This window comes from Cryptomeria japonica, chromosome 10 (genome assembly GCF_030272615.1).
Source record: "Cryptomeria japonica chromosome 10, Sugi_1.0, whole genome shotgun sequence".
Classification (NCBI taxonomy): domain Eukaryota; kingdom Viridiplantae; phylum Streptophyta; class Pinopsida; order Cupressales; family Cupressaceae; genus Cryptomeria; species Cryptomeria japonica.
Window position 1 is genome coordinate 411,192,907 of NC_081414.1, and position 14,951 is coordinate 411,207,857.

Sequence of the window (14,951 nt, forward strand, 5' to 3'; positions counted from 1 at the left end):
ATTTATTTTTCTCATTTCAAACTCAGATAATTGGTGGAGCTTTTTTGGCCCAACGACACCAAATCTTTAGAAGTTGGCCATTCGCATCTTGAGCCAACCATGCAGTGCATCTGGTTGTGAGCGCAATTGGAGTATGTTTGAGCACATACACTCCAAGAGGCGCAATAGATTATCCGTGGAGAAGATGAATGATCTTATCTTTGTTCACTACAACCTCCGCCTGAGAATGAGAAAGAATGCATTAGCTGACATCTCTCCTATCATTCTAGATGAGGTTGATCCTGAGGCAGAGTGGGCCATTGAGACAGATCCTGTGGCTGTCTTTAGTGATGATGACACTGATTGGATCGACCAGGTAGATATAGAGGCTGAGGCTGTAGCCATGGCAGAGGAGGAGCTGAGAGCACGAGCAGAGAGAGGAGATTCAGAGGCAGATGGTGATAGTGACACAGATGGTGATAGTGACACAGATGTTCCTGATGTTGGTGAGCATGGCGTGGTGTCACGAGGAGCGGCTATGGCTGCCCAATCATCTATGACCTACCTTAGACGCCTTCGTAGGGGGCCGGGGCCTTCATCGGAGCCGACGTCGGGGCCGGAGGGTGCAGACTCCTCTGCGCCATAGGCTTGTAGATGTATTTACCTTTGTTATTTGTATGGAACATTTGATGATGATCATATGATGACATGGATTTTTTATTCCATGAGTTTTGTAATATTGTATACATTTGACAATATTTATATATCTATGTTGGTTATTTCCTTCAGCTACAATTTGCGTTTATGCTTATGTGATAGATCATAGATGTATACTTGTGTATGTATTATGTAATGAAATGAGCCAAGTTTGATGATGTTATTGTGTCTTATTCAATAAAGGGTGCATGAAACAAGTTTTAAATCTTAAAAAATCTCTAAATTTTTTGAGTTTTTCACTTTCCTGAGTCCAGCCGAGTCTGGAGCCGAGTCTGACGTCGAGTCTCGAGTCCGAGTCCGATTTGGCCTTGCCGAGTCCGAGCCGAGTCCGAGTCCCGTTTCTTTGGCTGCAACTATCATCTTTCCTCTTCGAATGGGAAAAATTCTAACTCTTGCACTTCACAACTTTGTGAGAGGAAGATGGGAAATAAATATGGATGCTTGGAACTTGGCTTTTGACCAATTTCGGATCTTGGGGAATGTTTTACAAGTATACAAGTGGGGAAGAACAAATGTGCAATCGGGCTTTTGAAACCCGAATGCAATGAGATTTTAACATGTAGGAAAAGGTGGGAATGGTATGTATGGATGATGGCAATGAATATGAGTGAAAAGGAAAAGGTTTTGGGAAGATCATCTTTATGAAAATGGAAAGAACTTTCAACTTGTAATTAAGTTTTAAAAACTCAATTTTGAAAGGATGAGCATTTTCCAACTTTGAAACTTGGAATTTCAACAAAAGATGGTTAAGATTTTTCAACCAAAGGGGTAGATCAACTATTTTCATCTCACTTGCAATCGGGTTTTTAAATCCCGAATGCAAGCAAAGAGGGAAAATGGGGAAAGACAATGCAATTTGCAAATTGCTTTGCAAACTTGGAACAAAGGGGAAAATCTCTCACAAAAACCAATTTTAGGCAAGAGCGAAACAAAACTAACATATATACAACTTGATCAAGGAAACTAAAACAAATTAAAACAAGAGAAAGAAAATGAAGAACAAGAAAAGAAAACATTCTTTGATCAACAAAAACGACCTCCCAAGAACAAGATTCAATCCTTGAAAGAAGAGATGGAATCTCTTAAATAGACAAAAGAAGGCAATTCAAACCCTAGCCACGTTTTTACAAAAATGCCATATGCAGCAAAACGCCTTATGCAGCAAAACGCCTTACAAATACATGAAGAATCGGTCAAATGGAGCTTCCAATCTCCACGTCTAGGTAAGAGAAGCCAAAACGACTTAGGAGAAGGAGGATTCATGGCACTTTCATGAGGTAAATTATGGCATTTGAAGAACACATATTTGATGTTTTAACGCCTTTGAACCAGCAAATACGACTTCCATATGGCACAAAAAGAGTTTGAAAATGCATGAAAATCGGCTAAGATTCAAAATGCCATCCTCCTCCTAAAATCTCTCCACAAAAATCGTTTGAATCCTTCAACAAATTCAACTTCAATAGCTGGTCGGGTTCTTGGAGAAGGGCAACAAGTTGAAAATTTGCCTAGAACATATGAAATCGGGTTTCTAAAACCTATTTGCAAGTTTTAACATGTTCACTTTTCATTCATTTAGGCAAAATCGGGTTTGTCAGAGAAAACTACAATTTTAAAATACATGTAATAGGGAAATAAAACTTCCTTTACAAGTTTTAAACAACTCAACAAAAGACTAGTAAAGGGAAAATAAAATTCCTTTAACAAGTCATAAAAATAACTTAACTTAAAAAATAAAACTTGTAATAGGGAAATAAAATCCCTACTACAACTTAAAGTGACTTTATAAAACTTGTTAATGGAGGAGAAAACCCCTACCATAACTTAAAATCACTTAAGTGAAACTTTTTAAATAAATTACAAGTTTTATTTTAACTTTATAATTTAAAGTTCACTTGTAATATGTTCAAAAAGTTCCTACAATGACTTAGAAGATAAAAAGGAACAAGGGGGAAAATAAAAAGTAAGTTACAAGTCTAAAAATTACATAAAGTGCAGTTGTTATTGACTTAAAATTTCCCTACAACACTAAAACAAGAGAAAATTAAAACTTGCAACTTAAGGAAAATCTGCCACCTGCAGTCAGGGAGAAAAAACCCGAAATTGAAGGAAAAACAAAGCAAACGAACTTGAAACGCAATGAAATTCGAAACGTGGTTTGAGAATGGACTGAGGATTAGTCCAGTCCAGGAGTAGAGCAAAATTCTACCTCGGGAAGCGTGCCATAGAGTAAAATTTTCATTTTTTGACAAGAAATTCTATGTAATAGTCCATGTTTTTGAAAACAAAACTGAGGACAACATATAGGAAATATGCATATTCAGAAATGTGCAGCAGAGGATTCCAAAAAATCAGTTTGTAAAAACTGAATTGCTTTAATGTAAAATAACTACTTGTGGGCCCCATTAATGCAATTCAAAACAAAGGGGACACTAGTTAGTTATTTCCCAGCTACGTGATCTACATAATTGATGTAAAACAGTGGCCATTAGCTGAGGAAGTGGTTGAAAGTGGCAATTGGGAAGTTATGGAAGTTACTAGGCATGGGCTAAAGCTGCCAGGCTTCTAGAAGGCAGATTGCAGCCATCAGATGGTTTCAATCCTGGCCCTTGATTTGAAATGTAAAAATCTATAAAAGCTAGTTCCTCTCTTTTGTAAAGATATAGAATTTTGGGAGTTAGATAGATGGATTTAAGCAGTTAGCAGATTAGGAATAGAATAGGATTGCTAGAAGAAATTGTTGTAATGGCAGTTGAAATAAATATATGGACATTGAAGTATGGTGTTTGTTATTTTTGTTTTCTTCTGTTTGCATGGTTTCCCTTTAGCTGGTTAATTAGAGTTCAGTGATTTTAATGGCAAAGTGTGAGGGTATTTGATGAGGTTTCTGGCTCATACCATTGGATGCCTGTTGATTGAAGGTCACCTTATATGGTTAGTCTGAACCTTACTATTGTGCTTGGTTCAACCGTAGGTATTTGTCTTAGGTTGTGCTAGAATTGGGTGCCTAAATGAGTACCTATACTCTGAAAACCTTAATTTCCTAGGAGCTTGCACTGTTCTTGTTGAGTTGTGAGGGTGTCTCTGGCGAAACAAGGATTAGTTTATGGAAATCTGTCTACTTGTAGCACTAGCCATTACTACCATTGTACTTAGGCTTCCTGAACCCTTCTCCTTTGTTGTTTATTTTTCCCAGCTTGTGAACCAAGGCATTGTTAGATGCAGGCTAACTTGTTGTAAACGTAAGTTCTTTTGTGTTTACCAGCAAAACACATCAAACCACTGAGTTATCCCGCAGTCAAGACTTGACATTTGGAACTTTGAGGTTATCCCCTTTGATCATCCAGAACAACATCAGGGATTTCCTTATTCAAGAGAGGATAGGATACTAAACATTTTATTCTATGTTGACTCAAAACAGTAGAAGTACGACTTTCGCCACATCAACACTAATCGGATGTAATAATCTACTAGTTGAGGATGCCACTTGGGAAGGATCTAAGATACTTGAGTATGCAATTTGTGTTAGATATTTTGTTATTGATGTCAAGTCGTTTTTGTCAGTCCTATGTTTTCGAAGCTAGAGGATTACTCAAAATAATCTTGGATTGAGTTTGAAGTGCTTTTCGAGCTACTGTTTATTCATTAGATCTTATTTTTGGTTGAGGTGCTTGAGGTGCTTGAGTTGCTTCAGCTATTTGGTTGTTAGCTTCACCTACTTGTTAGCTTACTTGTTAACATATTAATTGCTGAGTCAGATCTCTTGCCATGTCACTTTTGAATGGTCAAAGGAGCCTTGATTCGTATGTTTTTAAATGATGGCTTAATTAATTCAGAATATTGGAGTGATGCACGTGGTGGCTTAATTTTTTATGTCAGCAAATGGAGTATATTGCTTTGTAACGCCTCCTTTGTAAAGTGGGATTCTCTTTCATAGGTCAATGATATTGTGGTGTGGTTGTAGTGATTCCTTAGAATAAAAATCAAACTCGAAAGAAAAAGTCAGAACACTTGGCAATTAATATAAATGAATAGTGCTAATTTTGTGGTGTGTATTGTGTTGAAGTGTGGCACAGTAGTTACGGGTGATGTATTTTCAAATAATCGTGGCTTCTTTTATGGTTGGAGAGGTAAACAAAGTGGGTGCTATTTTTGGAGATAAAATACGATGTTTGTAGGAAATCGTTTTAATTTTTCCTTTAATGTCTTCTTCTGTGGTAGTAAATTCTTCCTGCACGATTGTTCGATTGTAGCTAGTGGTTTTGTTTTTGCTGAAGGAGGATTGAGACATACGTTTTTTATTTTCTGTGTTAAAAGAGGGAAGTATTATTGTTTCCTCAGATTAGAAGAGATAGAAAGGGAAGCTTTATTTAAAAATAATGACTATCTTTATTATTCTAAGCCGTTTTGACATACTAGTTTTGAAGGGTGGTATCTTGGTCAATACGTATCGATTGTGCTCTGCAGGTTGTGACTTGTGTATGCGATAAAAAATAGCAGTGAGGTGGTGCGATATATATTGTGTGTGAGATCTACAGCAAGGTGGTGTGCTACCATAAAAGAAAGTGAAAGAGTATTGAAGTAAGGAGAGCTTGGTGTGTGTGTTAAGTGTGAAGATTTGAGGAATCATTTTAAAAAAAAATCGTAGAAGATATATGTGTTGCTGTGTGTGCTGAGGAAGTTTTCTTTTGAGTTGCATGGTGACAAGTCTGAGAACTCCTCTTTGATACAATATTCTTGTGATGTTCGTTGATATGATACAGTGCTTTTGATACTTTTCGGTGTCTCAGTTTCAGATAAAACAAAGCTATGATTTTGACTGAATGTTGAGTGTTACTTCAGACATAGATCGATCTAATGGCAGATTATGATCTTTAGTCTGAAAGTGAAAGTTGAATTGAAAAGAACTAAGTGGAGGACATCTTGAAGTGGAATCGTATTTTGTTGAAGTTGTGAGTAAGTAGTTTGTAGCTGAGGATAGAAAAGGACCTATAAGGATTCTATCCAAATAGCTGGATGTTACTGGATATATCACAGAGGTTGCTGGTACTATAATTATATATTACTGAGAATGCTGGCGCTGTAATTTGCTTCAGAATTTTGATGGTGAGAGATGGGACTCTCTTTTGCACTGAGGTTGGTGCCTCTGTTGTTCTCAGTTGGTGCTGAGAGGAGAGTTGGTGCTCTCTCTAATTGTGTTCTCTCTGTGATCTGGGTTGGTGCCCATCTGTTCAAGGTTAATAAGGACTCTTTATGCCGTGGTTTTTAACCCGAAAGGGTTTTCCATGAGATTCTTGCGTTCCTGTGTTATTTTTCTTACTGCGTATCTTTTGGTGATTTTTAAATTTTGGGCCCAAGTGCCCATTTAGGATTTGGCTGACAACTTTGAAGAGTTATTTTAGTTTGTGCCTCCAAAATGAAGCGTGGGATTTTGGGTGCCCGGGTTGGGATTGCATCATATAAAACTTGTAACATTTCCATTTGGATATCATCTCATCTTATGAATTTATTTGTTGGAGCAGTTTGTGTTCAAGTTACTTCTGTGGACGAAAAACCCATAGGATATTGTAGTCAATGGACGAAAACCCATCGGTTGCAGGTAGCAGAGGATGAAACCCTTTTGGTACATGAGGGTGATCTCATTTAGAGGTTACAACAGAGCTTCAAGGAGTATTATAGTTCAACTAGTTTGGTTTTATGTGTGTTTGCAAGATTAGAGTTGCTTGTGTTGCCAGTTAACAATAAGTTTTTTTTTTGCTGTTCCATGATATTGTAATGACTGTCATAACAGTTCTATTTGATGCAAAAAGTAGTTTCATATCATTATATTAGGTTGTAATCGTTTCAAGGTCATTTGATGCAGTTTTGGTGTTGACTAGTTGCTAGCTTGTATTATAATTTTGCTAAGCTGTATGGCAATTGTGAAGTTTGACTGATGCAATTTTAATGTCAAACTAGTTGCCCAAACATTGGTAAAATTGACGTAATGTGTGTATATTTCAGTTTATGTTGGAAGTGATTGCATGTATGCTGAATATCATAATTTGCATTAGATCTTTCTGTGGTCTATTAATTTATTTTAATTGGTAATATATTTTACTGGGGATATTACAAGAACCTCTAGATGGACATCTAGATGCAAGGCATGAAGTATCATACTGATTTTCTTGTAACTATAGTGCCACAATAAATAACAAACTAAAATTTTTAGAATCATGTGATGATTAAATATATTGAAATAATTCACAAGGAAAGAAAAAAAAGATAGTCTGTGCTGTATTGTAATGCTATTATTATATTGTTTTGATAATTTGTATATATGAGCTTAAGCTAGGATATCTACTTGGAAAATGTAAGTTTGCAAATAAAGTGGAAATGTAGGGTATGGTATGAAATCATCCATAATCTATCTACCACTCATCCTTTTATGAACACAAATTGATATGTGAGTAGAGAGCAGATTAAGAATTCGATTGAAATTTATGTACATTACTGATCTGAAATTTAGGTTTGCATTATGAAATTTTGAATGAATTCCAATCTCCCTATTTGATCCCAGTTTGCAGGAAACCAAGAAATTTTAACATTTTGTCTCCTTTCCTTAAGTTTCCAGTTCTACCATAAATTTGTGTTCCAGGATTGATGAAATTTGATTATACCTCAAAAGTCCCAAGGAAGCCTCAGGAAAATATTTTGAGGTTTTTTAGCATGTAATGTGAATGTTGAAGGTTAATGATACAAAACCATAGGACTATTTCATTGTTCACTTCTGCATGCTCATTATATTAATATTGGTCTGCTTGGAATTCACAGTTATGCAGAAAGAAGAGGAGAAAAGGCTTTTTAGAGCGAAGAGTCTTCAGCAGAGCATGGACAGTGGTTAGTTATTTTTTATGAAACCTAATTAATTTTGATTGAATGCAATGTTAAGCTTCAACCAGTGGGCATCGTTGGCAAGACATATGCATTGAATTTTGAAGCTATTTTCTGAAGGTTTAATATTACTAGTTACTGAAACTCTGTCACACATCTTATAGTGAACTGTACCAGGGTTAAGTAAATCATGTTTCTAATGCAAAATATGACTATTTGATAAATATTTTTCAAGGTAGTCCTGTGATTGTTAAATTAATTTTCTGTATTAAAATGTTTCTAGCTGAAGACTCTATTGTGTTGAAATGTAGTTTCTTACAGTGAATTTGTTTTTTGTAGTAAACATGGAATAAAAATGTTAACAACATGAAGTACATAATATAATAAAGTCCTAGATTCTGTTGTGAATCCATATGTAGTTGGCTACTCTGCTGCAAACCCATGGTAAGAAACCTAGGTCTGAAATAAATAGTATTGAAAATTTGACAGTGAAATTAGTTAAAAATAGGAACTGTTTATATTCTGAAGTTTGGTCGAAAATAATGGAAAATAATATCTGTTCTACTGCAAACAAATGTAGGGATAATCCTAGATTTGAAATCTGAAATTGTAGAAGACTAACTAAGACCCAGATTTCTCAAAATGCAAAGAAACAGAACTTTACTTTTATTGGAAAATAGAAAGAAAGTTATGTACAAGAGTAATTTACTTTCCTGAGATGCTTTGGATGCCTACTCAAGCCAAATTGAGGACTACATGGCTGAAGCTGTGGCCAAATTACAACTTTAAACTCGTGCACAGGTTATTTCTTTCCAAAAAACCGTCTACCATAGCATAGGGGTCTTTTTTATAATGACTGCCCTCTTTGAATTTTTGCTTTGCGCATGGGGGACAGCTTAAAGTTCCTTTTACTTTGTGAGTTTTTTCACATTATGCCTATGAGATAAATAATTCGTTAAAATTTTGTTTTCCTAACCAGTAAAATGTATGTTTAGGTTAATACGTACGCCCAACTAACAAAAATACAAGTCTAAAGAGTCCCAAAACTAAGAAACACTAATTTTCAATTTCATGATAGACTTTCTTGAATTGTGTTAGCATTTTAATTTGGACCTTTTCGTGCAACATAACATGGAATAGCATGTAAGGTAAAACGTTTGTTTGAGTTTGTAGGGGAAGTTACCTTATTGAAGAGGGAAGGAAATGATAACTTTCATTTCAAAACAATTTATAAAAATACCTAGAACAAGCAGAATTTCTTTGGCGTGCAAAGAAACAAACTAAGAATAAACCTATTTTCTCTTCAAGATAGGGCACAATTCATCACTTCCACACTATACAAGAGGCTTTAATATCTTATATCTCATATTCAAAAAATCTAAAACAGCTAATAGATGCTCACTCTTTTCAGCTAAACACAGAAACTGGAAACTATGAGCATAATGTGGTAATTGGGTAAAACACATACATAAACTACTATGGATCAAATATGAAGGATCACATTCAAAGCTATAATATTCCATTTAATAAAGACTGAAATACAAAGCCTGCAATAATTGTCAAATTATGTTCAACTCCAAAAATATATAAAAATAGAAATCAGAAAGATGCTTGAACAACAATATTAGTAGCAAGTAGGCATAATATTACTTTTGAAACTCTAAGTGCAAATGGCACTTATTAATAAGAATTCACCAGACTTTGTATGAAAAATAAGAAAAATGTTACGTAGAACTTCTAAGCTATGAATAGTTTGCTTGCACACAAAGCAAGCTCAAATTCAAATTTTGTCCACAAATTCTAAACCCTAAATAAATAAATCTTCAAATGGATTTTTGATAAATATTAACTAAAAATAGACCTTCTAGAAGGTCATCTAAAATAATTGATCTATATATAGATTGTTTTGAAGGTCATTCGAAAATAGCTCTGTTCCAAAAATAGTGACTGCAAAAAATAAAACGGGCTATAAATACCAGTTCTAGTAATGGATTTCTCAAAAAGTGATTATCTTCTTGAGAAGAGTGATTGCTAAAGGTAGCATGGGCTAAAACTATATTTCTCTGAAAAGTGACTACTAAAAATATCATGGGCTAAATGGCCAATCAGACACTTGCTCCTAGCAATGATTTTGATGAAGTTCTTGCCTTGAACATGGTGGATCCTCTCTGAAGAAACCTTGAAAATTCTACTGATCAAAAGATCATGTCAATGATAATTCTTGTAAAAAATATGCAAGGAAACTGTAATATCCCTTCATTAATACTTAATTGAATTAACAATGCTCTTATATTATTTTTTTTGCATTTAATATAATAATGATAAATTATATTATTTTTTTTTTGCATTTAATATAAAAATATGAAAGTAATCACTGGCATCAAAATCAAATAACTAAACATTACTATTAGCAAATACAAGGGAACTGTTTTATGATGAAAAGGCATCGTTCCAACAGCAGATCAAATCATTATAGAAAGCACGATGGTAATAACAAATCGGGTCATATGAAGTTGTATGTTCTACATGAGACATGCGTCCTTAGACACGACCAATCCCTTCAGAAACATATAAGATGGAAATCCATATTATTCCAGCAGGCATCGAATAAGGAGATTGATATTCTGGTTAATATATTGATTGCTGAATAAAGCATTTGACATACAGCCTGGTACGCTGAGTAAACCCTTTGATGTCTACAATATTGATTTATTGTATTAATAGATAAACATAATTCTCCGAATAAGGTTAAGTGCATAGATAAATAAAATATTTTCCTAAAGAAATCTGGTTATTCATTAGCAGTGTCAGTAATAGATCTCATAATTTTAAGGAATTCTTATGTAATTAAATATTAGAAGAAACTCGTATATTTATGATTTAATTAAATATTTTAAGGCATTGTTTGGGGGTGAACATGGTTGTATAGAGTGAGTTTTAGGAGGCTTTAAGGTGTTGTTTGGACCTACAATGGTGATGTTTCAGACCTGCAACATATTTTCCAATTGTATCAGGCCTGCATTGTTGTATATAGTAATTTAAACCAAAATGTGTGTTCCGGACCTATAGTGATCATTTCAGTTGCCTTTTCAAGGTATTTTCATTTATTGTTTTCTATTGGATGCTAGTTTCATGCAATTTGGGCAATCTAGAAAGTGTCTTTTCAATGTGTTGCCTTGTACCAACATTTGTATCAACTTGTAATCGTTATCAGTTTTTAATAGCAGAGATAAGCATTGTTTTAGTTTGCATGGTTTTTATGGTTGTTAAAAAATAAAAGATCGTCTACAGTGGTCATTACACATATAAAGATGTTTTTCATGGCAACAAAATTGAAATAGATTTATGCTATTATTTCTATACCTTGAGCTGAAATGATAGGGGTAAGTTAATTAGCGCTTTTACTATCTTTAGGGTTAGATCCTTTTAAGATACTCCAACACAATCTTTCTAGTTTCTACTTATAACTTATTGTTCAAAGTTCATTGCAATCATTGCAATGTGTTTACTTATTCCTTATACGGTTATACATATACATATTTTTAAAACTAATTTTTTAAGTACTAAATGTATTATGTGAGCACCGCTCCCCCGCCGCCCCCTGCCACCGTCCCCCCACCGTCCCCCCAATGTTTCCAAACTTAGGCCTCAAGTACCCCCATCCCCAAAACACGTTTCCCCGTCCCCCCAAGGAAACGTCCCCAAACCCTGTGGAACTATGTAATTATCCCTTCCTCCATTAGGGTTAGGTAGTGTTGATGTGTTTTTTACATAGTTACAAGCCTCAGACTTGCCTCAGACTCGCCAAGCTGATTTTTGACTCGGACTCTGACTCGGCCGAGACTCAGCAAATTGAAAAACCCAAGAAATTCAAAGATTTTTAACGATTTTAAACTTTTTTCATGTATTTTTTAATAAATAAACATTAAAGACACAATAATCTCATCAAATAGAAGCACATACACAAGTTTACATTGATCACATAAGTATAAATGCAAATTTTAGGCTTGTGCTAAAGGAAATAAGCTTAAACTAAATAACACATTAGAAATATAGATAGTGTCAAAAGTCTACAAAATTCATGGAATATGAAATCCATGTCATCAAAAGTTCAAAACATATATGAAGTTCAACATATGAGCTAGAGCCTAGAAGTCTAAGGCTCAGAGGAGCCAGTATCAGTCGACCCCGCCACTGTCCTATGTGTGCACCTAAGATAGGTCCTGGAACATTCTGTAGCCATGATCTCTGCCTGTGTTTGGGGGTTAGGCTCACGCTCAGTGACATCCATATCCTCATCCACATCATCCTCGAGGTCCTCCAATGGGTCTCCTCGTGCTCTAGACCCTTTTTTTCATTTAAAACATATATTTTTTAAAAACTTATTATTAGTTTGACAAACTCGGCGAGTCTGCCAAAACTCGGCTAGACTTGGTCGAGTCCGAGTCCAAAGGCCACGGGCCTCGACAAGGGCGACCCGCCTCTGGACTCTTCGAGTCTTGCCAAGAGTCTTGTAACACTAGTTTTTTATGTGCAATCTAACATAGAATAAAATACCCAAAAGTATCTTATCCTCTCTTGAACAAAGTCTCTCAAATGTTGAAGATTAGCTTAAGGATCACTTGAGACAACTCCAAGGTTCATAAATGTCGGGTCACGACGTGTGGATAAGCTCAATGTTTTGATGTGATTATGCTGGAATCACGAGGGGACTTACGCTGAATTGTTGAATTCTTGGATTGCTGAAACTTGATCATCTGATGTTGCAATCTTGTGATGGTTTTTATCCTAAACTATCTTGAGTTGAAAAAAAGGACAAAAGGAAAGGGTTTAGGAAGCCTTTTCTAATCCTAAGAATGCAAGAAAATGGGTGAATAATTCAATGGAATCCTACTGGGCGAGGGCTCACCATCCACTTGAACAATTTGACACAAGCTCAAGGGATAATTCAAAGATGTTTGAATCATTACCATCTAACATTGATTACCATTCAAGTTAATGCATAAACAATGGATGTATAACAATTCGAAGCTAAGCTCATATCATTCCAGTTGACCACAAAAGGCACACTTACAATCAGCAAGAAGCTAGTGGTATGGACTAAACAGATTCCACACAAATGCATTCAACAAATTCTTCCATTCAATTTTATCAACATGAAAGCAAATGAGAAGTAGAAACCATGGGACTTGTTGAAATAACACATTTCACCATAACTTCAATGAAAAGAGTATCTCATTTACAAGTCTTGACAACAATTCCTCCTCCTTCTAATCTAACTTCTATTCTATGTTCTAATCTATCTGTTCTTGGACTACCACTATTCTATTCTTCTATTCTATTATCTCTATTATTATTCTTTTAACCTTTCTAAATGAAGAGTTTGAGCTTTATATAGAGAGCTCTTTACAATTAATGGCCAGGATTGAATCTCCATCAATGGCCAAGATTTAACAATGAAACCTTTATAAGGGTTTGTTACAACAAACTCAATTCTGGCCAATGAAATAATTAGAACATTTTGACACATGTCGTCTCTGGAATATTCGACCAATGGATAATGGGGGTAGGTGCCTCGAAGTTTGTGCCTTCATATGATGATCAGGTTCATTGAATCAAGACATGCTGAGGTGGAACTTCTGATTGGTGAGTAGTGACTAGGATGCCACCTCTACTTTGCACTTGTAGACTTGATTCATCATCATGAAGGGATGTTGAGAGATATCTCTTGATACTCAACATTTCAAGTTCGCTCAAAGTAGTGGTGATGGGAAGCATTGATGTAGCTAAGTCATTCCTCCATCCCCCCTTGCTTGCCTTGGGGTGATTGTATGACTTCTCCTTGGCACTCCTTTGATCTCTTCATGTCTCCGTGGTGCGGTGAGAATTGAGATTCCTCTTGGGCATTCTCGTGCTTGTAAATGAAGTTTTCCCCTTTGCATGGTGGTGTAGATCTTACAATCTTCCTCCTTTTGATGTTTTTTTTAGTATTTTCTCATGAAGTTTTCCTCTTGAGGACATCCTCTTGATCTTGACGTTGAAATTTCCTCCTTACGACACTTGTTTTGATTCTTCTCCAACATGATCCCCTTGATTTCTTTCTTCATCTCCTGCAAAACAAACAAATGAGCATCAAACACATATGATATATACCTTCTATATAACCTCCTAATTTGATATAATTTCTTATTTTGTGTGATTTGTAGGTTTGATAAGAGGATATCGCTCTTAATAGTGGGCAATAGAAGTTCTCTCAAACCTAGTCCAATTCTGCCCTTCATCACTTCAGGTTTGAATACTTTGTTATTCATGCAAGTGGAGGCATCAAATTAACCTGGAAGGGGGCTCTACAAGCAATTTCGCTCCTAACCTTGGGCACATGAAGTGAATTTCGCTCCAACTAGGGAGCACTTGAAGTTGAAATTGCTCCAAAAGAGGTGCACTTGAAGTGGATTTCGCTCCAAAAGTGGAGCACTCGAAGTGACATTCAAATTTAAGTCTTGCTCACTATATTCCTTCATGACAACTCAAATGCCTTAAATTGTACTCAATCAAGTCTTCAAAGGCAAATTCGCTCCAAAAGTGAAGCACTTGAAGTTGGCTCTAAAAGTGATGCACTTGAAGTGACCCTCAAACTTGGGATTTTAACTCTTTCTCACTCACTTTTCCTTGCTTCATCGACTCAAACCTTAGGTCTTTCAACCATTCATTCATGGAAACATGTCAAATTCACCTCATGGAAGGCCTAAAAAGGAATTTCACTCCCATCAAAGAGCACTTGAAGCAAAATTCGCTCCTACTAAGGAGCACTTGATGACTTTCAAGTTAACACTTTAACTCTCCTTCGCTCACTTACACTCACTTTCTCAACTCTAATGCGTCATACCATGCTCAACATGAGGCCCTAGGAGGAATTTCGCTCTGAGACTTGAGCACATGATGTTCGCTCCCAAAGGGGTGCACCTGAAGTAACCCTACATACTTGGCCTGATCCAAGCTTATTGATTTTGCATTGCATTCCTTGCTCGAATTGATAAATTGCACAATGATTAGAGGCATCCTGAGTGACTTGGAGAGCTTGGAAAAGATTTCGCTCCTAATGAGGAGCAATAGAAACAAAATTTTCTCCTACTAGGGAGCAATCGAAATTTTTATATGCTTAGTCAAATTTTTGCTCCTGAAGATCATCTCTCGCTGGGATGCATATAAGTCACCTGGATGATGGAAGAAACATTTGCATTATTGATTGGACTTGTTCTTTGAGGGTTCCCACATCAAACCACTTTCTCCATCAAAGCACTTCATTTTACCCCTCACAAAAGGGCTATTCACCCGACTCTTGGTTTCTTGACCATCTATACCTCTTCAATGCAAAGGTTAAT

General features: G+C 35.8%; 1 protein-coding gene across 4 annotated transcripts in view; it reads left to right on the forward strand.

The window, feature by feature from the left end:
• Positions 1 to 14,951, forward strand: part of LOC131038536 (uncharacterized) — a 226,548-nt gene that overhangs the window by 91,045 nt on the left and 120,552 nt on the right. For all 4 annotated transcript variants that reach the window (XM_057970993.2, XM_057970992.2, XM_057970994.2 and 1 more), the window contains exon 5: positions 7,510 to 7,575. In XM_057970993.2, coding sequence (XP_057826976.1) covers positions 7,510 to 7,575 — 66 coding nt within the window. The remainder of the gene's footprint in view (positions 1 to 7,509; positions 7,576 to 14,951) is intronic.